Source organism: Chamaea fasciata, unplaced genomic scaffold, assembly GCF_029207755.1.
Source record: "Chamaea fasciata isolate MVZ Bird 193981 ecotype frontalis unplaced genomic scaffold, bChaFas1.0.hap1 SCAF_1, whole genome shotgun sequence".
NCBI classification, from domain to species: domain Eukaryota; kingdom Metazoa; phylum Chordata; class Aves; order Passeriformes; family Sylviidae; genus Chamaea; species Chamaea fasciata.
In genome coordinates, this window is record NW_027094086.1 from 43,866,289 (window position 1) to 43,892,712 (window position 26,424).

The 26,424-nt window shown below is 39.7% G+C and overlaps 1 protein-coding gene across 3 annotated transcripts in view; it reads left to right on the plus strand.

Annotated features, from left to right (window-relative positions):
- Positions 1-5,682: 5,682 nt before the first annotated feature.
- Positions 5,683-26,424, plus strand: part of LOC136288582 (ras-related protein Rab-10-like) — a 32,362-nt gene continuing 11,620 nt past the window's right edge. The window contains exons 1-4 of one of the 3 annotated variants that reach the window (XM_066181965.1): positions 5,683-5,977; positions 12,032-12,092; positions 15,269-15,407; positions 23,511-23,600. In XM_066181965.1, coding sequence (XP_066038062.1) covers positions 5,806-5,977; positions 12,032-12,092; positions 15,269-15,407; positions 23,511-23,600 — 462 coding nt within the window. In that variant the 5' untranslated portion in view covers positions 5,683-5,805. The remainder of the gene's footprint in view (positions 5,978-12,031; positions 12,093-15,268; positions 15,408-23,510; positions 23,601-26,424) is intronic. The other 2 variants (XM_066181947.1, XM_066181957.1) reach the window with 2 other exon arrangements.

Below are 26,424 nucleotides of genomic sequence, written 5' to 3' on the forward strand. Positions count from 1 at the left end.
CAACACATGGAGACAAGAGCAAGCCAGTGAGTGACAGCCAGGGGAAATGAGCTAATGCCTACAGGATATATGGAGCATTTTCACTGGTTTACTCCTCCAGCAACTTTGCTTGGTGAACTTGAACTGAAATATGGGTATTTCTACTGAAGGTGATACAGATGTAGCCTGTCTGTTCTCAGGCTCATCTATAAGCAGTCTGCTTGCATGGTTTCCTATTTGTTTCCATTACCAGATAAAAAATAATCGGAAGAGTACGTCAAAGCTTACCTTCAACGATGACTGTCACGGCTGCTTGGCCTTTAGTTTGTGACCTCTCTGAGCCACATATTCCATTTAGATCCTCTAAAACTGCTGTAGGAAATCATTCCCATAAATTGTACCTAAAGGCAAGGATGAATTCAGTCCTTCACCTCTACATCTGCTCTAATTTTCTACTCTCCATACCCCTGATTTGGAGATCAATCATCTCTCTCAGTCCACACTGCTCCTGACATTACAGGTGCCAAGAAAAATCGGAATAAGCACATGTACTCAGTGTCTTCCTCCTAGTCTTAATATCTTGATGATAACATTTCTTTTCATTCCTCTTGCTACTACAGGGCTCTTTTTGTGATGTTAAGATGCTTCCCAAGTTGGTTTTTTTTCAAATAATAGAGATTCCTGTGGCAATTCCTGTGGACTCTGTTTACCAAGATATCTTCTGTAATCTTTTAATAGAGCCAGGATTTTCTAAGTGGGGCAGGCCACATGGGTGGCTTCTGTAAGAAGCTGCCAAAAGCTTCCCCCACATCCAACAGTCAAAGCCAGCTTGCTCCAAAATGGACCTGCAGCTGGCAAAGGCTGAACCCATCAGTGATGGTGGTAGCACACCTGGAACAACAGCGTTAATCATAGTACCACGGAATGGTTTGGGTTGGAAGGGGCCTTAAGGCCCTCGCATTCCAAGCCCTGCCCTGGCAGGGATGCCATTCATTAGACCAGGTTGCTCCTGGCAATAATCCAACCTGACCTTGAACACATTCAGACATAGGCCATCCACAACTTCTCTGGTCAACCTGTTTCAATGCTTCGCTATTCCCTTGTTTTTTCCTAACACCTAAACTAAACCAGCCTTCAATCATTTTAAAACCATTGCCCCTGGTCCTGTCACTATCTGCCCATACAAAAAATCCCTGTCTCTCCTTTTTATAAAGCCTCTCGAGGTACTAGACTGTCTCCATGGAGGCTTCTTTTCTCCAGGCTGAACAACCACAGCTCTCCCAAGTTTGTCAAGAAGGAAGCAGGGGGAAACCCTGGGCAACCACAGGCAGAGAGAGGAGTGAGAATATGTGAGAACAACAACTCTGCAGACAACAAGGTCAGTGCAGGAGAATGGAGAGGAGGAGCTCCAGGCACTGGAAAGAGATTCCCCTGCAGCCCATGGTGCAAATCATGGTCAGGCAGCTCAGTCGCTACAGCTCATGGAGATCCATGGTGGAGCAGAAATCCACCTACAGCCTATGGAGGAACCCCTGTGTGAGCAGATGGATGCCTGAAGGAGGCTGTGACCCTGTGGGAAGCCTGAACTGGAGCAGGCTTCTGGCAGGACTTGTGACCCTACTTCTTTCTCTGAAATGTATCAGAATCCTTCTTACTTGTCTTTGTAAGTAAAATATTTCTCTTAGTCTCAATTACCTCTCTGTCTGATTACAGAAATCCTCACATCTTTCATTTATTCCCCTTACTGCTCTTCAATCAGCTGAAATTACCTGTTACTGTGACCACCACTCTGCCTCTCTCAAATATATTGAGAAACATGGCTTTGAATCCAGAGATATCAAGGGATACAAGAATAGAGGATAATGAGCCAAGGCAGAATGTAGTGATGACTTCTGCCATTAAGAAAGTAAAATTAAAACCTATTGCAAATCCAAAGTAGATCATAAGCAGCTACAAACAATGGGTAAGTCATCACAATCACTTTTCAGCAGTTTTTATCAGTAACCACACATTTGAGTCATTCTGATGCACAGAGAGATGTCCTGTTCTCTGATGAAATCCTAAAATTTATATTCTGGTTTGACAGAGACTCCTGTCTCTTAAATAACTAAAATACATTACAGTTGGCCCAGAAATTTCATTTAAGGATTAGTGAACCCTGTTTTGCCTATCATGAGTAATTTACCTCAATTTTGTCCACTCAGAAGTGGTTTTATCTTAACAGAAATGAAAGCAAAAAGTTCCACTTTGGCCACTTAAGAGAATCTATTCAGTGAGTAATCTTGACATGAGCAGTGACTTAGTTCTGAGCATTTTAAATCCAAATTAAGCCTCGCTCTTTCTTCTCATTATCATTTTTAGCTTATATCTCCAGCTCAGGAAAACTTTCATGAATATGCTGCTAATATTTGTAATTGCATTAGTATTCTAATATTCCATCAAAATAATTTCAGATGGAAATACATTGAACCACTTTGCAATATTTTGTAAGCTTTAATTCATTAAGGAGGAAGCTTCATTTATTAAGGAGGTTGTGGCATCTGTAACAATATCATTATGTTTCAAAAGAGTGTTTCTTCATCTTTGGTTCATATTTATGCTCTTTTCCTTAACTTTTTCTTTTTAATGATGGTTGCTTGCAAGTATGTGCAAAGCAGGCTTAGTGACAAGATTATGCAGCATGGTTTGCATGAAATATTTTGCTGAAGAATCTCTCTGGTTCCTTCCTGCATTCAGAGCTCTTTACAGTATTTTCTGTAACTGCAGTGAGGAGTTGGCCCACTTTTGTGGGGATTTGGCTCTATGAAAAATTGGCTGCTGTATCAACTTATCAGGAGAGATTGCGGCCATATGCTGCACTAGTGCAAATTAGGAGTATGAGCAGTTTGAAAATATAAAAATATGGCATTATCTGCTTTGCCCAAAGTACTCTGTACTCAGAGTAAATTAAGCAGTTATTTCTCAACCCAGTGTTTCAGGTAAGAAGCAAAAATGTAAAAATCATATCTATGAGAGCAACTGCAGCAATTTACAAATATTGAAGAAAAATGAATGTGATGTTTTCATAATATAAAATTTTATAAAATTAAATTTTAATAAATTTAGTCATTCTTCTATATGAAAATTAAAAGATCTCTCACTAAAGTTCCTATAAAAATTGTGTCTTTATTACTAGTACTATTCAACACGTTTTTGGATAGAGTCAAGAAATTTAAGTGAACAATCAAAAAAGCTGAATGAGAAGAAAATTCATTTTTTCCCAAAGATATCTCAATAAACATAATGGAAACTTCATTTTGTGCTTTGCACTGATTATTTTGTAGCCACAGTCATTATTTTCAAGTCATTAGCTTCATTAAACTAACTTTGCTTATTACTAACTCTGTAAGCACAGAGACATCATATATACAAAGATCTGGAACTTTTTTTCTAAAGCATGAAATACGTATTTTAAAAAAATAAATTTCATTCATTGAATGGTAGTTTTTCAAGGAGCTAATTTTTAAATGGTTTTAGTCGGTGGTAAGAGATGGAAAGACTGTCCCCTTGTGGATAGGAATATGAAGAAAAGTGATACTGTAACTCACTGAGAGCAGCGGTAATCCCGGGTATTTGGAGTCTCATTAGGAATTTGGCTAGAATCCTGCCTTGCGCATGGCTCATAAATCAACACTCGAATGTACAAAATGCTAAGGAGAACCTTTTTATTTAAATTGGTTGGCCTGACAGACAGACTGAGCTAATGTAGCATCCTTGTTAACACCATGAGTCCAGGCTAACACGTGAATCTAATTGCTGCAGGCAGCTGCAGCGTTGCCTGCATTTGAAGAAAGCTATTTTGAGAAGGACACTCTCAGAGCAGACAAACGAGAAGGCTCCACAGTGAAGACAATGCCTTAGGGTGTATTTGTAAGGCAGTGTGCTACCGACATGCATGCATCTGTCCAACCCATCACAGGACACAGCACCATTGTCCTCGCTCCAGCACCCACCCTGACAGAGGGACCAGAGCAGGACTGACATACAGCTGGCTGGAGACACTTGTCGGTGCCTGCTGATGTTACATTATCAGTGCTGGAGTTTCCCCATACACATCATTGCCTCTGACTCATGAGAAATACCAGAAGATGCCAGCACCCTATCTTCCCTTAAATCCGGGATAAACAATGGTAAGTTCAAATTTCTGCATGGGGAAGCAGAACTTCATGGGACTGCTGAGATAGCAGGGGATCTTTCTCATAGGAAGTGTTCTGGTTTATGAAATCCAGTCTTTCCCTATTGCAGACAGTTACAGCCCCCCTAACACTTCTCAGTTTGCCTTTATGAAGAATTTTCTCCCAATTACCTCAATTGCAAGAATTTTCTGAAATATCATTAAAACCCTCACAAATTTTGGCTTAGCCATATTCATGGTCAGTGTATATCTATCTACTCACTATATTATTCTTTATTTTATGCAGCTTTTTTTGCCTCTTTTTAGTTGAATCCCTGGCAAAGAGTAACCATATTTCCTCCTAGCTGTTACTTTATTGAACTAAGCAAGCCACATGTCTGCTGCTTTATTGTACAGGCCAGGCTCCCAAAACACCTTCATAATGCGACGTATCACCTGATGTGTCCTGTGGGCTCAGCTTTTTCCACCAACAGTCACTCAAGAATATATTCAGACTCCTCAATACACAACCTTACTCTGTCCCTAATGAAAACACTAACTAAGGCCTTATTTTCTAGCATTGGGTTTTTTAGTCACATCTCAGAGGTCACTCCTAAAAAGCCCACCGAACTCAGTAGTTGATTTCATCTGTTGTTTCCTACTCATTACGTCTCAGCAGAAATTCTCATTTTTCCAGCAATGAAGGAAATTGCACAGACTGAGAAACAGTTGATGACATCCTTTGGAGATTTTCTACCACAAAGTCTTAAAGGTCACCAAGTCTGATACTGGCAAGCTGAGGTGCAGGTTGCTGTGAGGGGTGAAGGGGACAGAATCCTGAAATAATACTCGGCCTTTGGTAAGAGGACATTTGTGCAGTCAGTGTACCTGGAGGTATTTAAGAGGCCTCTGGATCTGGTGTTGCTGAGACAGTTTAGTGGTTTAGGGGCTACAGTGGCAGTGCTGGGTTGATAATGGGACTGGATGATCCCAAAGGGGTCTTCCAGCCTTGATGGTCCTGATTCTGCAATTCTGAATCATGCTAGGTGGAGCTGAGTCATAAACTGTCCTCCACATAAAGCTCTGATACATAAACTCATCAAGTTGTTGCTCGAAGGGTTGACAATGTCAAATCCCATGGGAAGTCACTGCAGGCCTAAATAAGACACAAATATTTGCAAATGTACATTAGGAGTTTCCATTCAAATATATCCTGTTCCTAAATTTATGATACTGAGTATGAGTTCCGTGTGCATGCTGGCAAATGGCCTTGGGCCTTATAACCTGGACAATGTAGGTAAAAAACATCTAGACATACATGCAGCAAGCCTACACTGTAGATACAAGGTTTTTTGGTTTGAGGGTTTTTTTTTTTTTCCTCTGTGTATGTGTTACAGGTCACTTTGACTGTCAGATGACAAACCTGTTTCCTCTGCCTCTGACTTAACGCTAGGAAGCAAAGTGAAACCAGACTGTTTATTTCTGTACTTCACGGGGGAAGCGTCACGCGGGTTGTGAAAGGTCCCCACTTCCTCCCTGGTGATGAAACTTCTTGAAAAAAGAAGCGTGTCTTTGCATAATTTCATAGCGCGGGCTCGGGGCAGGGCAGGCGCGGCGCTGACGAGGCTCCGGGCCCGCTCCCGGCCCGGCCCGGCCGGCGCTCGGTGCCCGCCATGGCGGGGCTGGGGCCGGGGCCGGGCGGCGAGGCGGAGCCGCGGCCGCTGCTGGTGAAAATCGTGATGGCCGGAGAGTCCTGTGTGGGGAAGACCTCTATCGTGCGCAGGTACACGGAGCCCGGCTCGCCTGCCGCCGGCTCTGCCGCCACTTCGTACATGGCCACGATCGGTGAGTGCCCGCCGGCTCCGGGCACCTTCGCCCGCCTCGCTGCCGCCCCTCGGCCTCCCCGGTGCCCGCGGCTCACACGCGGCCAGACGGGCGCTGTCACCGCGGCACTGCCGGGCTGGGAGGTGTCAAACCTCCCTGCGCTGAGCCGGGCGTGTGTGCAGCCGCGAACAGCAGCTTAAACTTCTGCCGGGGTGTCGGGACACATGTCACACTGGTCCAGAGCCGCTGCAGAGTGCTGGCTTGTTACGCTGTCCGTGCTGTTCGTCCGGCCATTGGGAACCTACTCCTGGTGTAAACTTGTGAAGACTTGTTTGTCACGGTTTCTTACTGCCCGCTGAGGCCCTGTTGCTGTTCATCGGTGCAGGTGCAGAGAAAACAATGCAGAGCCCCAGATCAGCGAGGTTGGAAATGATCTCTGAGATCATCGAGTCCAACCTGTGACCAAAACCAGCCTTGTCAAATAGCCCGTTCACTGAGTGCCTTGTCTGGTCTTAAACACCTCCAGGGTGACTGCACCACCTTCCTGGGCAGCCCATGCCAATGTCTAATCATGCGTTCTGGGAAGAAACTCTTTCTCATGTCCAACCTAAACCTTCCCTGGTGCAGCTTGAGACTAGTTTCTCTTGTCCTGTCACTTGTTGACTGAGAGAAGGCTACAACCTCCTTTCAGGTACCAACCTCAGAGAGTTGTGAGATGTCAGTAAAAAGCCCAGTTCATCAATATTACAGGCTAGAAAGGGCTTTAACTTTGTGTTTATAATTTTAATGGTATGAAGATATCTTCTACTGTAGTTAGTGGTGTGCGTGATTATTAAAGCAGAGCTGTTGCTATGCTGGAAATAATTAACCCTGGCAGACCATGTCAGTTCTGTGCTGGCACCACGTGCTGCAGCAGGCAGGTGATGGGGAGCTTCCCACTGCCATGGCACTCCTAGGCCCACAGAGCCATGGGGAATGGCAGGATGACTGTTTTCAGCATGACTTTACATGCTGAAAACCTTGTCTCCGGCGTGAAAATGTGTTATGTGAGTGCATATGTGCGTATGCACATGTGGTTTGGTTTGCTGTGGACGTTTTCCCAAGTTCTCATTGGCAAATTTTAATTTTTAAGAGTTCATGGGTAAGAATATTTTTTCTTTGATTTGATTTGATTTTGAAGAGAAATTAAATTATGCGAGGAAATTGTGTATTCCTGCTTTTGGAATATGCATGGTGTATTTACTGATCTTCAATCTGGGAGGAGTTGGCATAACAGAGTTAAATACCAGACAGTAGCTGTGTCAGTAGGTGATACAGGGAATACTTAATGTACATGAGATGACTTGATCTGCCCACAGTAAGAATGGTGGAACTTTAACCACTTTTTATTTTCCTGCCCTTTCTTACAAAGCAGTTTCTGAAACCAGCACAGACAAAGAGGGAGGAACACAACTAACAGTAAAGTCAGGAAGTTCATCCTAATGATAGGCAACTTGTTGCCAGGCTTAGCAAGAAAGCCCAAAGAATGGCTATAAAAATATGTAACAGCTTTGCTAATGTGCTTTGAGCTTCCTGACCATGAGGTTATTATTTTGAGACATAATTTCTTTTACTCCCAATCCAGTCCACTGCAGACTCAAAAAACATTTATATGGTGATGATAGTAAGAATATATTTCCCAAGTTGTGACTTGAACTATTTCAAGAATTAGTGAAGATAATAGTTTTTGTGACAGTTTACGGGCTAAGATTAATCTCTTTAGTTTCATTAGTGACACCTATTATTGAGATATTTAAAAAGTTTTTAAAAACTTATTTGAAAATATAAATGCTTATATAAATGCTTATTTGAAATATAAATGAATGTTCCAAACATGGTATTTGTTACCTGAATGTGTTTTTAAAGTTTTTTCTGAAATACCATGTTCCATTTAATTCCATTTTACCAGGTGTTTTAGAGTTTGGACTTTGAAAACAAACGGGATTATGAGTGGTGTCTTCCAAAAGAGTAGTGTTGGAAGTGGAAGGTTCCTTCTTCATGGAGACAGCTGCAATGGAGAGGATGCCCGAGAGACTGTGGCTCCTAGTGATGTAAAGGAAGAAGACGCATAGTGTTTTCTCAGTTTGTAATGTCTTCTTCCTCACTGTTGATACTGTCAGAACAAGTAACTCTTTTTATCTGGATGCCTGTTTCATAAAAGCTCAGTCAAATGATCCCTTTCTGTTGTACAGCCTATTAAATGCTCATCTGCTGTCAGGTGATTTTTCACCTGTCCAATTGAAATGGTGATCTGAGTAGAGGGAAGATTATCCCGACTGTGCAGTCTTGCAGCTTCCTGAGTTCCCTCACAAAATCATGTGCCATCACCTTCCTTGGTGGCAGAGGGTCATAGCCACAGAAGTTAAAAGGTTGTTGAAAGTCTCATTTCTATGTCATCATTAATCTCAGATTTTGTGTTATTAGGAGAAATCCTAGCATTATTGTGGAGGTAAAAAACCTGGCAAGCATTTTGTAGTAGGCTCCAGTAGTAGTGAACTTCTCTAAAATTATGTCTTTTACGAGAAAATGCAAAAAATACATCCACAGCAAATTTTTGTTGAAAGCTTTTAATGCAACACTTAAACACTCAAGTCTGGGTACCCTTCTTCCTCTTCAATTACATAGTTTGGATAAATCATAAACAGTTATAGATTTCTAATTAAACTTATACACATCATAAGGTAGATGCATTGTATTATGTATTAGATTATAAAGAACAAATGCTTTTGTTTGAATAATGGTATTGGGGATAAAGTCATAGAGAAGGTTTATGAACAAAACCCCTTCTTGTATACCAGTGAACAGAATTGTGATCTCACAGGCTGTGAGGTTATTTTGCTGTATTACGGTTGCTGTGGTCCTTCAGCACATATGTTTTTGTTGAGAAACATTTCTGCAGAACTGTGAGTCCTCCCAAATCTGTCATAGTTGAAAGTGGCACAACTTCAGTATTAGGATTAAAAAGTCTATGTAGATTTCCTGATATTTACTTTAGAAGGGAATAAAGTCATCAACAAAAATGAACCATATTGATGGTAAATGTGTCCTATGTTAAGGACCATTTAAAAACACCAGTAGAAATCCACATCTTAATTTTTTGATTTTTTAACAAGACTGGATTTTTTTGTCACTCTTGTTTTCCTAAAAAAACCGTCTTATCCCATGAGTAGCTTTTCTCAACAAACCAGGAATTATCAGTACTTGTGTCTGCTCAGCCACCTCTCTGCTTCAGACATTTCTTGATGTGTTCAGAAAAGAATCTGATACAAGTAATGCACCAGCAGCTAGGAGGGGTTAAGTATGGGTTAGGAGTAGCAGTGGAAACTCAGCCCACCACATCTCACTGGGCACTTGCCCAGTTTGGGTACAGGAGCTGCTGGGAACTGCTTCTCTGTATCTGGAGGTGTGGATGCGGTATGACAGGCAGTGGGCTGGGTAGAACCTGCTCAGGGGCATTCACCACCCTCTGTCCACCTGCATCCACCCTGCATCCTACTAAGCTACTCAAACTTGCATTATCTCTGGATAGACATACAGTTTTGAGCATTTTCTGTCAGGAACCCATCAGCTCTGTTTGGATGAAAAGTGTGCTGTGATTTTTCCGGGCCAGGCTGCAAAAGACCTCTTTGGAGAGGACTTCGGCAGATGGCCAAGGGGAGGGAAGAGAGGGGCATTTCACAGCTGAATTACCCTGTGGCTTACTATTTTAATGCTTTTTTAGATTTAGATTTATGCTTTTTTAATTGTCTTTCAGGTGTCTCAGTCCTAATATGGGCATTATTTACTCTTTGAAATATAAAGAAAATAAATTTTCATGGCTATAAAAGTTGGAAATAACAACCAGAATTTGAACTTGCATCCAGCATCCCCCTTCTTGGTTTTATTTGACAGCTTAAAAGAAGCAAGTACATGCTGTTGCATTCCAATAACATTTATCTCAAGAGCTGTAATCAATGCTTGCTTTGTTTTGTTGATCATGTTGTATACCAGGTAGGCCGAAAAGCATCTGAAATCCGTGAGCTGTCTTTGGCATTGTGTATCTCATTTTTCTTTTCTGTCTTTCCAATTTGCTAAGTTTGCTGGAAATTTCATATAAAGACATGAACAATTCATGCATGCAGAACATATTGACTTTTGTTTTTCACTAACATTCATTGACCTTTTAGGTCAATAAATTTTGAAGTTGACTTAAGAAGTCAATATGCCTGATTTTAATTTAGATTAAATTTTAGTCTGATTCAGCACTCTGCTTCCCTTTTTACAATTTTTTTTAAACTTATAGCAATTTATTATTAAAATCTATGTCAACTAAGAACTTTCCCCTACAGTTCTGGGAATCCCTGTCTGGAATATAATCCTTTTCTGTGTTCCCAATGCACCATTTGTAAGTGATGTTCCAGCCTCCCAGTGTATACTCTGTCCCTCTCAACTGCTCCAACGTCAATTGCAGAAAATGATTCAGATAATTAAACAAAATCATGTGAATTTCAGGAGCAAATGTTTTCCATCACGTTAGAGTTTCACCTTACATGAGCAAATTTTACTTAAATTACATTTCCTTACATTATTAATTCCATCAAGGAAGCTTTGTGTAATATTAATTACAGATACCAATTATATTATTTCATCTTTCCTTTTCATTGAAGCTTCAATGAAAATTCATCAAGTGAAAGACATGATTATCATAATAATTTTTAAAAGCCACCTCAACTCCCTTACCACATCACACAAAAAAATGTTAATAACGTTGAAAGTGCATATGAGTGCATGCATGTGGGAGTGTACTTGTCAAAATTTTGTGCACAATACATCTGTCAGTACAAAGGAAGGGAGCATTTCCTCTGCATTTTTGGTTTGCTGCCGTGGGTGCTTTCCTTTGATAAAGTAATTTGGCTTGCATGTTCTTATGGAAATCAGTACAGTGGTATTAACTTAAAATTTTTGTGATTTTTCAATCTATCTGGTTCCTTCAAATGACATTACTACTGGTGAAAAGACAGTGTCATTTTAAGTAGCTATAGTTTGATATCATGGAGTTTTTCCTAAACAGTATGGTCAGCTTGTCACAATGTTACCTTGACTTCATTTACTATAATTGACAAAAAGAGCCTCATTGTTTTTCAGTGGGGAAAAAAAGGCAATCATGGAAATTATCAAATGGTATTTCAAACTTCAGCAATGAAGTAATAGGGGAAACAATGCTTTACTCTGCAAAAATATGTCACTCTAAGATAGCAGCTGATAGCTGACAGATTCTAATTTTAGAACTGGAACTTCAACAGCTCATAAATCTAGGTAACATCTAACACATCTGGAGTACTAATTTGACAATTTAATAAAGGAAAACACTATAAATCATAAGGAAAATGTCTTTGAGGAAGGATCTGTAGTGTATGTAGAGACAACATTCTGCATTGATTTTAAGTGTTAATACTTGCTTTTAGCATTGACTTTCTGGATCTGATTTGGGCTGTCGAGCCAATCCTCTTCATTTTGAATTAAATCCCATGTATGGTTGCCTTTGCACTTAATCGTGCAGCCAATTCCTATTTCTGCTCATGTAACCCTGGATACTTTTTTTTAGAGATTTGGAAGTAAGAACAGAAAAATTGTGTTGCACATGTGACAGCTTTGTAAGCATTTGTACCTTCCCGTTCATAGCTGCCATGCTCTTGAAAATCACCACTGTATTTGCACAATGTACTGTTGTGCACAGGCCGTGAAACTGCTGTCACGTCCCTTCCCAGTCCATGCTAATACTTCCTTGTAGTTCAGAATATCCACACCTGTGCTTTGACTTGCCCCTTCTTTGCTTGGTATTGGCATTGCTTTGCATTGTATTGGCACTCATCAGTGTATAATTTTCCTTTACAGCTTCCATTTTGAATGTATATAGTTGGCTAGTTATTCTTTCTGTGGTATTGTTCCTTTTCACTTTCTGTTTGAAATTGCGTGATAGCTAGAGCTGAGAAACAATCTTTAAAGGGAATCCATGTTATTATGAGAAATGTTACAGATTTTTCTTTTTTCTTCTAGGCATTGATTTTAAAGTAAAGCCAGTAATGTTTAATGATACAAGAGTGAAACTTCAAATATGGTAAGTTTTAATAATTATCACAAAAGAAAGCCAACTAACTTGCATTATGACAAGAAAATCTCATCTGCTTTTAATTGTCTGTCTTCATAATGTGCAGGTGCTTCTACTAGATAATTTCAAAATTTGAATTTAGCATAGGAGAGTATTTTTTTTGCGGCAACTAATGTAAGTTGAAAAGAGGGTTGTCACTGGGTTGCATTAGCAATAAAACTTGGAGCATACAAACAAGTGTAGATCTATGATCCGTATGAAGTATATTTTATTGCAGAGGAACATTGAGGAAAGTGACAAAGCAAAAAGATGTTACATTTCATTGCCCATCAAATGTTTGTTCAAAAGGATCACCAAGAGAAATGACTTTTGATGAGACGAATCTTTGGGAGCGTACACTATTTTTTGGTTTGGAAGTTTTTCAAAAAGTTATGTAGGGCTTCTGACACCTGGCACTCCAGGCATCTAATACTGAAGATTATCTCTATTTACCAGTATTTAACTTCTCAAGGAATAAATCTATATACGAATTATCTGACCCGTATTGGGTCTGCAGTTACTCCATCTAAGGCTTTAATGCAAAAAATATTAGAGGGTTGTTTATAGCTTTCTTAAGGCATAATTCATAGAATCATAGGATATGCTGAGTTAGAGGGGACCCATTAGGACCATTGAGTCTGACTTCAGGCCTTGCACTGACACCAAGAGTCACACCATGTGCCTGAGGGCATTGTCCAAATGCTGCTTGAACTCTGTCAGGCTCAATGCTGTGAAGACTTCCCTGGGGAGCTGTTCCAGTGCCCAGCCACCCTCTGGGTGAAAAACCTTTTCCTGATATTGAACCTACCTGCCCCTGACTCAGCTGCAGGCTATGTCCTCAAGTCCTGTCACTGGTCATGAGAATGAAGAGATCTGCCCCTCTGCTTCCCCTTGTGAGGAAGTTGTAACTGCAATGAGGTCTTCTTCAGTCTCCTCTAGGCTGAACAAACCGAGTGACCTCAGCCACTCCTTGTATGGCTTCCCCTATTCTCATGGCCCTCCTTTGGATGCTCTCTAAGAGCTTCATGTCTTTTTATATATTGTGGCACCCAAAACTGCCCCCAGCACTAGAGATGAGGCTGCCCCAGTGCAGAGCAGAGTGGGACAATCCCCTCCCTTGCCTGGCTGGTGATGCTGTGCCTGATGCCCCCCAGGACAGGGTTGGCCCTCCTGGGGCCCTCCTGGCCCTCCTGGCTGCCAGGGCACTGCTGACTCACGTTCAGCTTCCACCAACCAGGACCCCCCCGGTCCCCTTCTGCAGCCCTGCCTTCCGGCATCTCATTCCCCAGTCTGTACACATAACCAGGATTGCCCTGTTCCAGGTGCAGAATCCAGCACTTGCTCTTGTTAAACTTCATGCAGTTGCTGGTTGCCCAGTCCTCTAATTTGTCAAGGTCTCTCTGCAGGGCCTCTCTGCCCTCAAGAGACTTGACAGCTCTTCCTAATTTAGTGTCATTGGCAGACTCATCTAGTATCTTTTGGATCCTGTATCCCAGTGGTTAATGAAGATGTTGAAGAGAACTGGGCCAAGGATGGAGCCCTGCAGAACCCCACCAGACCCCAGCCTGATGTCACCCCATTCAGTGTAACCCTTTGTGCCTGACCTGGAGCCAATTGCTCACCCATTGTTCAGCATAGTTATCCAGCTGTGTGCTGGACATTTGTCCTGGGAGCTGCTGTGGGAGACAGTACCAAAAGCTTTGCTGAAGTTCAATGAGATCCTATTAACTGACTTTCTTAGATCAGCTAGGTGGATTACCATTTTATAGAAGGAAATCAGGTTCAACAAGCAGGACTTTGGGCTGCTGTGCTGGCTGTGACCCATGACTGTGTTGTCCTCCAGGTAACTCCTCCAGAATAATTTTTTTTGTTATTTTACTGGGCACTGAAGTGAGACTGACAGGCCTGCAGTTTCTAGGGTCTTGCCCTTCTTGAAAACTGTGACAGCTTTACCCAGCTTCCAGACAGCTGGGACCCCTCTGGACTCCCAAGACTGCTCAAAAACTGAGAGAGGCTTTGTGATGACATCAGCCAACTTTCTGAAAATTCTCAGATTAATCCCATCAGGCCTCATGGATTTGTAGGGATCCAGCTGGAGAAGCAGATCCCACGCAATTTCAGGGTTGACTGGGAGCTGTTCATTCGCACAGCCATCATCCTCCAGCTCAGAGCGCTGATACCCCCTTGGTCTGTCATCTATGTTGAAGACAGAGACAAAGAATGCATTAAACACCTCTGCCTTATCCATGCCCCTTCTGGTGAGGTGACCATCCTTATTCTGTAAAGGGCTGATGTTACTTCTGCAATGGCCTTTTGGAATTCATATATTTGAAAACACTTTTTATTGTCTCCCATGTTTCTTTCAGCTTCAGTGTAGCTTTGACTACACAGATTTTCTCTGTACAGTGGTGAACAGAATCTTGGTATTCTTTCCATGTCACCTAACTTTGCTTCCACCGGGCATGCACCTTCCTTATTCATTTTATTTCCCATCTGGTTTCACTTATGCCAGGGATGTCAAGTTTCTGGGACTGGGACAAAGCTTGGAGATTGTCTTGTTTCTTCCTCTTTCTTGGTGTATTAGTGTAGAAACATTTCAGGTGTGGTACTTTGTAGCCAGCATCTCATGATGAGCAGATTGAGGGATCCCATTTATATTTGTTTCCTCAAGTTCTGGCACTATGTGTAAGAACTCTGTGTCTGTGTATTTTATGGCTTTTTCCCAAAACCTGTTCTTCCATCTAAACCAGGTTACTGTTTGTATCACAGTTTACAAAGAGGTGGTCAGAATATGGGGATTTCGTCTGACATCTGAGTTTTTTTATCACCTGAATTATTTATATAAAGAAGGAAGGTGGGCTTGGTATTACTCTCAGATTTCAGCCACTGGCTTGGCTTCCCTAGTAGGGCTGTATTATTCAGAATAAATTTCCAGTGTATTTCTTTTGTTGCTGTATCTAGCACCCAGATTTTCTCTCATCTGTGATTATTTTTGTTCCCTTCGTTTTAGAGTACGTAATTTAAAATTTGGACAATATTCCTTAAAGTAAAGAAATGTTTCTTGAGGATTCTTTCTGTTTGATCATCTCTTTTTTTGTTTTTGTTTGTTTGTTTTTGTGTGTGTGATTTGTTACAATTTCCTTCAGGGATACTGCTGGCCAGGAACGGTTCCATACACTTAGTACCAGCTATTTCCGTGGTGCACAAGGCTTTGTTCTCGTGTATGACATCACAAATCTCAAGAGTTTTCAAAGTATAACAGTCTGGATGAGCGACATATATGAGGTAAACATATCTGTCAGTGGTTGATCACTTAATGAAGGTAATTAATGTGTCATTTTAAATGACTACATGAGATGTATTCTTGTTCCTGTATGTTTCTAACCAGAATTTCTTGCATTTAATTCAGCACACAGTATGATAGTAGAGTTACTGTAATCTGAAACTGGAACATGGTTTATATTTAGACAAGCCCATGTTGATGGAGCAATGTTTTCTGAAGTACTTCTAAAACATAGCTTCCAAACCCTCTTTGTGCATGCCGTGTTACGGTGCTCTTGTCACCAGTGTGGCCATGTATAGATCAGTCTGCATGAGCTCATCCTGGGATTTTAATTAGATTTCATATCAAAATTCCGTGTCACAGCCAGTGATTTCCCTTTCCTAATTTCATTACTTCAGTGTAGTTACCTCATCCAAAGATCAAAGGAGTTATATATCCTCTTCATCCTTGCTGGATATTCCTTGAGAGGATGATTTCAAGAGGAAGTGGGGTGGGAGGCTGTTTGGTTAGCTCAGCTGCTCGTGGTACTGCAGCCAGAAATACGTTCTTTCATGTGACATAGGAAGTGATTCAACAGCACATGGCTGCCAGACGGGGTATGTGTTCCTACTGGAGCTTGTCATAGCCCTCTCTGCTTCACCCTGACTTCCTAATGTGGTAGAAAACTAACACAGCAAAAGAAGTTGAGTGGTTTTTCTGCTCTGTCAGTGAGTTTGGGAGGCTCATGGAAAGGTCTGACACTTGCTGGAGCTGGAGTAAGGTAAACAGGTAGGAGTAGGAAGGCCAGAAGAAGAATGTCTGGAAACAATGTGAAGGGAGGGAGGGAGGGGTGGGCAAGCCCTTAGACACAAGATCATTCAGCTGACTTTAATCCTATATTCCAAGTCTTTTTTGGTAGGTCTCTCTTGATGTGTTCTCTATTAGCTAGAGTCGGGGCAGTTTTAGAGTAGAACAGGATAGTTCAGCTCTAAGGGGCCTTCAATGATCATCTAGTCCAGCTGCCCAACCACTTAAGCACTGACCAAAATTTAACTTATGTTATTGAGGGCATCGTCCAGATGCCTCTTAATTTGGTTTGGGGAATTGACCATGCCCTAGGAAGCCTGTTCCAGTGTTTGACCACTGGCTCAGTAAAGAAATTATTCCCAATGTCCAGTCTGAATATTTCTGGCACAATTTGAGCCACTCCCATGTGTCCTGTCTCTTGATACTAGGGAAACAAGATCAGTATCATTCTCTCTACTTTGCCTCCTGAGGAGGCTGTAGGGAGCAGTGATATTGCCCCCCAGCAGTAGCACAGTCAATATGCTTGTGGAAGTTACTGTAAGAATAAAAGCAAGGTAGTGCTCTCCATTGATCAAAATCATCATCATTAGGCAGGTTTTTAATTACTGTTGTGATTTGGTGGGGATGGATGGGAGAGTTCATCTTGGGAAAGGAGGCTTGAAATAAAACCATCAAACACATTATTTTCTGTCTTCACAGCTTCAGTATACAGCTGAACTAATGAACTACATGTGATCATATATCCAATAATATACATGGGATATCTTATACTCTTAGGAAAACATTATATTCACATTATCTCGTTTTTAAAAACGTTGCTGTGGTGACCTTGCACATCATTGTTCTCGACCTTAGAGCTGTCTTAAAAGTCTTAGTGGCAACAGAGTAACGTATTACTTCAGTAATGTATTATAAAGGAGATTCAATGACAGGATATTCTTACTGGCTTGTCAGCACACACTTTAAATTAACATATCTGTTTTATTAAGTTGTTAAGAAAAGCATATGCCTTTCTTCTGTTGACCAAAAAAAAGTCCCAGCTAGATATGCCACTGGCTGTAAAGTTTCATGCTTAACAAAGATTTAGCTCAGCAAACAGTTTGATAGCAGTTTTACCGAAACTGTAGATTAAACGGAAACTGTAGATTATCTGCATAAATCCATTTATATCTATTAATCTATCTACCTACCTATTTATATTTCAATATAAAATATTGCTCTGACTTCACACTGGTTCCAAAGGGGTCATTTTGTTCTGTCATCTTCAGTTAGATCAGCAGGGTGATTGATTCAGTGGGCTACAATGCACAGCCATAAACAGCAAGAGGGTATCAGGGCTGTATGGCTGGGATGGAGGGAACGATGGGACTAGCTCCTGTGGCCACCATGCAGGTTTGCATCTGCTTTAGTCAGTCAATGGAAATGACACTTGCACAAGCCTGCTCTCTGTTTGTGACATTTTAAAAGCTTTCATGTATATATACGCAAGGTATTAATACTTAGACTGTTTAATCTTAACCCCTGAAGGTACTTTTGTTAGTTTAAAGTTTAAAAAAATGGAAAAATACTCATTCTAAAACAATTTCTGGGCATGTAAATTGCATGATTGATTGTACCAATCTCAAAACTAGCAATTAGTGTTGTAATGGAGCTAGATAGTAATAAAAAATTTAATTTAGTCCTAGTGGGATATCAGTTTCTGAAGTGTCTTGGTGAAAATATATGGGGCCATTCATTGCAAAAGAAATGTTTTTAAGCAATAACTGTTAAAACACAGAGCATTTCGTGAAAATTAATTACTTCCTGGAGGTCAGTGGCATTCCTTGCATTTGCTTTGGTCTGTGAATGCAAACCAGTATTTAATTCCTACAAATGCCCAGAATCAAAGTGACTGTTTCTACAGCACCATTTTAATAACTCAAGCATAGAAAAAAACAAATAAATTTTAAAAGGGGAAACAGGGAGAATACAGGCTTCACTAAATACTAGACCAATAGGTGTAAAGCTTGCATCTGAACCAGTCAAACAGGAATTTTTGAGACAATTCAGTTATTATGTTATGCTGTCATTTTTTCGTTCTTTGCACATAAAGATTTTAAACAGAAAGTTTTAAAAAAAATCTGTTCAGTATGCTAAACTGTTTTTGCAACAGTTGAAAATAACAATCCAAGCAGTTTAGCATTTTTAAAAACTCCCATTGATTTTATAAAAGCTGGCCAGTCAGTGCAATTACAATCAGATTACCAGTAATGTTCTCATTATATTTCAGTTTGTTTATGTGTGGAGTACAGCAGCTTTACTATTAAAAATGAATTACTGTCCAAGGAAGTACAAGACACAAATATGCTGCCATTCCTGTATTACTGTAAAATTTAAATTCAGAACTAGAGGAAACTAAGTAACATGACTGTACTTTTTAAAAGCTTACTAGAAAAAATATACTCACACATTAATATCTTAGGCCATTATTGGCAAGTCCCGTATAGGGATATTGGATTTGTAATGCATTCACTAGGAGCACGATAATTACAGGAAGATAACTTTAGAACCTGAAACCACTCTTTATTTGTAGGATTGCAAGTTATGTCCAATCTATTAAAGTGTTCCTCCTGCTGACATGGCTTTTAGCTACTGGATGCACCTGTTCTGAAAGGCTGATGCTGTTTGACCTTTGAAAATTAAATAACTGCAAGCAGCTGGGTACCAAATCCATTTGCAGAAAACAGTTTTTTCCAGGATGTTTTGAGCAAGATTCCAACTAACATTGGCAAAAGATTCCTTATAATAGAGTGGTTCAAATGCCAAATAGATGCCCATAGAGTATCACTTAAAGGAGACACTTAAAACTCCATTCAAGAGGGCCTTGAGCAACCCGACCTGATTTTGAAATAGGCCCATGTTTGAGCAAGGGAGTAGACCAGCTGACTTCTAAAAGTCCTTGCCAATCTAAATCACTGAATTATCCACAAATGGTGCCTGGGTCTCCAAAAGCTGTTGACATAGATGGTAGGTCTTAATTTACTTCTAAATACCTTGGACTGGTTTTAGTTGTGCTAGTCTCCTGGTGTGGCCATGAAAGTGCCAACACCAGCTCCTAACAGTTATCTCTGTGCTGGAAATTGTCTGCCATCACAGAATTTTCTGCATGGAGAAGATAATTTTCTTTCCTTGTGCAAGTCTTGGTGACAGTAGTTGAGTGTTTTTGAATACATCAATCTTCTATTTGTCCTACCTGAAGAAGATAGCTGTCACCCCTCAGCCAGGGTATGAACTGTATGAATTGTTGAGTTGCTACCATTTCTGCATAGTGCCCTTTTTTGGTTTGCTTCCTCTGGTGCCTTTGGGAGACTAGACTGTCTTTCAGTGTTTCTCCATCATACTTAAATAAAAGCAGGACAGCAAACTGCTTTACAAATGTAAATTAGTTTGACTTGTAACTCTTCTGAGTTTTTCTTCCTCAGATGGGAAAGCTTGATGTCAAAAGATCAAATTTTCCCAGTTCATAGATAGGTTTGTCATTATGGCACTGATAAGAACTTAAAATTCTTGTTCTTGTCATTTTACTAAATTGGTTTGTCTGTAGTCCTAGGTTGGTTTTGGGAAAAATTGGTTTATATCTAATGCATTCTAAATTTGCTAGTAGACAAATAAACTTTATAATTTATTTCCACTGAAGTCCTGGAAACCAGGACTGCAGTCGTAAGGTGACACTTTGAAAAATATGTGGAAAGAGACATGTTTGTCAATCCTAATATAAACACTGCCCACGTGATGCTTTCAAAGAGACTCTGAGGACAATCTATTTCTAACAAATGGTTCTTCAGTATTACAAAGAACAGTTTCTAGTGTCATTGTCTAACGTAAGACAATGTAAGTAAGAAGAAGTAAGAAGCAGCATCTTCACAATTTTATGGCCTTCTCCAGCTCTGCCTTCATCTTGATGTTTGACCATGTACATCTTCTTCAGATGTGAAAAACTGTATTAATGCTACATTTCTTCCTCAAATAAAGACTATGTAGGAATCCCCATAGTGTATTATCAGCTATGAGTTCTCAGTTTCACTGTTTGGACCTACAAACAAATTTCTGTTGCCTTTTCCATCTGTAGTTAATGAGTCTCAGTATCATGCAGCGCTTCACACCTACACCCCAGAGGTGTGGTGGGTGGACAAGTTGGTGTTCTGGAAGATGTATCCCTGGATAGATAGCTTTACACGAGGAGTCTGGGTGAGCTCATATTTATCATGGTCAGTTTACTGCAGGGGAGGTTGGGATCATTCTTGGTAGGTCTGCGTTCACCATTTAAGAAGTGAAGGAGTAGTTTCTTCCAATAACCTGTAAGTACAGATATGATGTAGTTATCTTAGAGAAAAGGTATGTGCTACTTTTCATACTCACATAAATTCACAGCACTTCTGGAAAATAAAAACTGTAGGAAAAAAAGAGTTAACGTTTGGAAACAAACAAACAAACAAACAAATTACATACAAAAGGGATGAGCAAGATATTTTTGCTTTTGCATTTTTGATTTCTGTTAATATCCTCATAGGTTGCGTATTTCCCTGGCTGGGTGGACATTAAGCAGTGGGGTGAAGGGCACAGGTGGGTGGCCCCTGTCAGTGGTGTGCTACAGAGGCTGTGGTACCGTGATGTGAGTGTCCAGTGTTCCGAGTCCAGAATGTGGCACTGTTGAGTTTGAGGCTCTGCTGCTGCTCCCTCCCGTGGCCACTGCTCAGAGCAGCCTGGCTTCTGCTGCTGCCAGATCCAGCTGCCTGGGAACCCAGTGGAAGAAAAACCCTTCTGCCAAAACTTGGTGACTCTAAGCTGTGCCAAACACTTGAGAAAATTTTGTCAGTCTCAGTAAATCTCTTGCCTCCAGTTTTCTCAGAGAAATACAGTGATGATGTTTTTCCTTTTCAAAATAAAATAGTAGATATTCTTCAGGGTCAGGTTATATTTATTTTAACCTTCAATAAAATATGAACTTTGAAATGTTAAAACCCAAAGAAAAACTGAGGGAGTGAACCAAAAATCGGCATTTTTGAGATACCAGAGCAAAACTTTACCTGGAAAAAAAAATTCTTTTTGCCTTGATGAAATTGATGAAATTTTTAATAGTACTTCTCCATAATATGGGGGCAAAAATGTTTCCTGAGTCTATAAACTTACTCAGTGCTGTCTTACAAAATAGGATTTTAACAATTGTAAAATAACCTTTTTCTTTCTAGCTGTAGATTTTACGTTTGGAAAGCTTATTCCTGAGCTGTAAATAACAGAGTATGAAAATATACAGCAAGCTTTGGAAGCACTGAAAAGCCTTATTTTTGGCCAGTTCAAATCAGTGTGCCCATGCAGTTTTTATGCCAGCTGAGCACATGGTCAAACTTCTGCCTAGTCATACTGACTTAATTTTTTAAGACATCATGCATAATCAGTTTTCAGAATTTAAAATGGACATAATTTTGACTAACAATCTTCAGTTTTCTAAATGCAAGAAACTGCAAGATACAATCTTTAAAAAAGGAGAACTATAAGTGCTTTGGTGGAGGATCCAGACAAAGTGAAAATTCATGGATACATTATATTGATGTAGAACTAGTAGTTATTTGCAGAAGTAAATACTTTGTGATTTGTAGTACTAAGAAATACTTGCTGAAAAGCCTGGTACCTCAAACCTCGTTTAAATTTTGTTATTGTTTGAAGCTGTTTAGATAGGACATTCCTACTGCAAAAATTTGTGCTATTTACACGGAAATAAAGTTACAAAATTAATTCAGTGGGTTTGTGCATGCTGTATGTGTTTCCTTCTAACCTTTAACTGCAGAGTGAAGTCAAATATCACATGTAAAACCTTCATCAACCTTCAGTCTTCTTCTGAATTAAAAGTTGATTATAAAATTGTCTATTTGCCCTATTTTAGGACTGATGTATGTGATGTTATGTCGGAGAGGCACTGATCTTAATGAGTGAAGCTTCAGTGCATTTTTAAACAGCCAGCATTTTGGTCTATTAATCCAGGTTAGATGAATTCATTATTTTAGGCCTATACTTTGTACTCTTACAAAGTTTACTTCATTTTATTAAACTTGTGGGTATGAAATAAGTCTAGATGATTCTAAGAGGAGAATGGATTAAAAAAAAAATAGTGTTCCTTAATTTTAAATTGTGCCTACTGATGAAGTCTTCAAATTGTTGTAAAAGTAGAAATAGACTAAAAATAGTGTTCTCTCATCCTCTAATGAATAGAGGTTTTTCTCTGTATGGTTGTGATGGATTTTGTCTTATGGCAAAGTTACAAAAGTTAAGGATTTGACAGAGATCAGAGATTTCATCAAAGTCCCTGTAGGGAGATCTGCAGCCTGAGACCAGGCTTTTTGAGTCAGTCATCGGGGAAGCTGTGGGAGCATGTACCTCCAGAATAAGCCATGACATCAGACTGCATAGCTTCAGCTGTTTGTAGATTGAGACCCTCAGTGTCCTCCATTTAAGCACCAAGAGTGGTTTTAAATGTTACAATTTTCACAACGAATGTCAGTTTTCAAATTCCACTTGCTGTTGCAGAGCTATTCCCTTTCCTTGTCATTATTCCAGTCACATGCAGTTACAATGGCTTATCTTAAAATAACACTGATGTTAAAAACCCAGTGCATTTCACAGTCATCATGCATGTGAGTGGATTAGAGGAACAGAGAAGGAGACAAGGTCAAAAAGATAGATTTTTCTTCCTTTTGAAATCAATGAGGTTTTTAAATTTTACTTCATTAGAAATCTATTGCCTTCTTCCTAGTGTCTTGGCATAATCAGACTTTTATGTTGAGTTTGAACACTTTGAAAGTAATTTTACTGTCTGTGTGCAAAAGTGAGGCACAGAGAGGTGCTCTATCAGGTGCAGCAAATTCCTTCCCTTTTTCTTGTGAGTGCTGAATGTAGACCAGAGTCATATGCTAATCCATGAATCTATTACTTTTAGGAGGGCAGTGTCTGTGAATTCCAGGGCATTTCCAGTCACTTTAAGCTTCAAGCTAGAGCATTCATCAGAAGATGGTGCCTATGGACCATATACTTTATATCTTACAAAAGGGGTTGGAAATTATACGTGGCACTTTTAAGTAGCTTTTTTCTGCTCTTTGCTTTCTTGCTGTTTTCCTCCAAATCCCAGTAACTGGTGGAAAATATTTGCACATATGAAGGTCATGACAGAATTTAGCCTTTACTTTCAAGGAAATGGAGTGCTGAAGGTTAGTGTGAGCTGAAGGTGAAGGGCTTTTTTTGTTTGCTTTTTTCTTACTTGACACTTATTAATGCTGGTTCTCTTTTAGAAAGCAGGTGATGAAGTGGACGTAATACTGTTGGGCAACAAGTGTGATAAGGAGTCAGAACGGGTAGTTCCAAAACAGAAAGGAGAAAAGGTATCTTTGGTACTTTCTTTGGGTCCTCCTGAGTTTCTTAGTATGTGACTGAGCTGTTAAACTGAAAACGGTAAAAAGCTCCTGAATTCCAAAAATTCCATTAAGACTTGCTTTAGAAGAACAGTTGTGGAGTTCTGGAGTGTTAGCAATACATAAGTAATTCTTAGCTGATCTCTTTAGAATACTGATTTTTCTTTTAAAGGTTAAAATGTACTTTAAAAGTTTTAGGTGCTACAACAGAAATCTTATCTAGACTGCATTTTCTGAGTACTGTTGTAGTGTGGAATATTAAAATGTAATACATTCTGCATAATTTTTCTGACACCACCCATCAGTGATATTTTTGCTGCGGTCTGACTGTAAAGAACTATTCTGGCAGCCCATGAAAAGTGATCTGCATTGTCTCTGAATAGCCTTAAATAAGACTGGACAGATACTGAACATCAACTCCCCAAAACTGTGTATATGACGTATAGTTGAGACTACAATAGAGTTTCTAGCTGCTGACCATGGGTGGAGGACGAACTTACCAAGTGGGGAGTGCGGTTCTAAAAAGAATGGAAATGTCTCTCACTGAGAGCTGGTGAGGAAATTCAGAAGCCATGCTATGACAGAACAAATTGGGGTAATAATTAAATATTGCAGGGAATGTGTGCTATATACCAGTAAATTCTGCTACTGCAAACTGTATGCAAGTTCTCTGGAACTTGGAATAAGCCCTCCTGTTCTGCTTTCAGGTGTGGTGAGTCAAGCAGGATGGTCTCATGTTTAAAGAGAAACACACTGATAGCTTCAGATTAGGGGACTTTAAAAAAAATGACATCACCTTTTGGACAACATTACACTCCTGAGAGTTCATAGTTCGCATACAAGATGCTTTCAGCATTAATGTACCATATCTGTGTACAAGGAATAAGGTTGCTGAAAAATACATGTTCTGGTCTCACACAAAGGATGATGCACCACCAGAAACCTGGAGAGTCACTGGATGCATGTGCACCAGAGGGCAGCAGTAGGGTTTTGCTTAGGGTGTTAACCATGACATTTTCTGTCTTCTGCAACCAAACTCCCTCTTAATGTAGTATTTTTTTTAAAATACAAATCATTACCTCCTCCCCATTGAGTCTGCTTTCTAGATTTCCCCTTTGTTTTGAGGCAAGGCAACTCTTCTGTTACTTCTTTAAATATGATTTACAAATGCTAAAGGATCTGACTGAATGTGCTGGAGAAAGATTCCTTTAGCAGAAAGAGAGAGACAGTAATTGTCCTCACACTCTAAAGAAGAAAATTTCCTTATTAAGAGAGGAAAACAGTTTGATTCTAACTTCGACAAATAATGATTTGTAGTTACATATTTCAAATTGCTTGGAAAGTATGAGCTTTAAGTGTTGTTCTGTTAAGTCTCTTGCACAGAAGAACTCTAGATTCCCTGGGAATCTCATCATTTATATTGGCATTTCTGTAAAAATCTGTTACAACTGAGTGGCTGTTGTATATAATTTAATTTCATTTCAATTTAATGCTGAGAATTTTTTTGTTGTTTCTTTTTGTATAAAATCATGTAATAATTCATTCTGTACACACTTATGTAATTGTGATCACTCAGAAATTGAGATATTTAACACTAGGAAGTCTAATTTTCTTGTATTAATCTCTTCTTATTCACTTTGATAAAAGTTCTAACCTTCTTGGGCTCTTCTGTTCACCTCCTAATGTCATTATCTTTTTCATTGAAAGATAAAAATGTTGAAGGTTATATGACTTGGTAGAATGTGGCTGTTTTTCTCCTGTCAAATCTTTTTAACAGAAAAAGCCAAGTAAAATCTTCCTTTTTTGGGGGGGGTTTGGTTTTTGGTTTTTTGGGGTTTTTTTTTTGTTTGGTTGGGTTTTTTTGTTGTTTTTTTGTTTTGTTTTTGCTGTCTCTATTGCTGAAACTGATTTGTAGTTTAAAGCTGATTTTTCACATGTAATAGAACTCTGCACAGTTTTGGAATATTTCAGACATATCTCTGATTCAGCACTAAGAAATCACACCAGCACTTTGCTAGGAAGTAGTATTAGCATTACTTATTTTATTGTTGTTGGTAAGATACAAGCTTATTTCGCACAGGTTCTCCAAACTGTTATTAAGGATATTATAAAATATCATTTCTCAGTAGCGTAATTCCCACACGTTTGTAAATGTATTTAGGTATTTTATTTATGGATCTATTCAAGATGCTCCCAAAGAAAAAAAAATGTGGTTCTTTGAATACATTTTTCTGTTGTCTTTTGGAGAGGGAGTTGCCAAATACATGTTCATACTTTCAACTGCTTTACCGCTGAACCAGTGGGAATTTTTCTACTGAGGACTTGCTTGCCACAGAGTTTAGCAGTATGCAAGGTAAAGTGAAAAAATACATACATTAATCTTCTGTAACCAATATTGTGCAGATATAGAGAAAATGGGGGTGCATTGATAGATGTAGTAGGCAATGTAGTAACATGATACAGAGCAGGCTCAAGTACTCAAGGTTTTTTTGTTTGATTTGATTTTTCTTTTCTTTGTTCTTCATGAACAGAGCTTGCTCTGAGGCCTCTGCAGGTACTGGCATGGTTTGGAAAGGAACAGGTCAGCCAGCAGTGGGAAAGCTTTGGATTAGAAATTGCTTAGCAAAGTTTGATGCACCCATAGAAATTATGAAGTTTGCCCAGTTGTGCTGGAAGGGCTGATCATTGTGATTTGAGCCACTGTCAGTCAATTCTGAAAAATCATGGTGGTTGGGAGAGATCCCTTTTGACTAGAAAGATGCCAGCATGATGTGTATCTTTTAAAAAAGGCAAG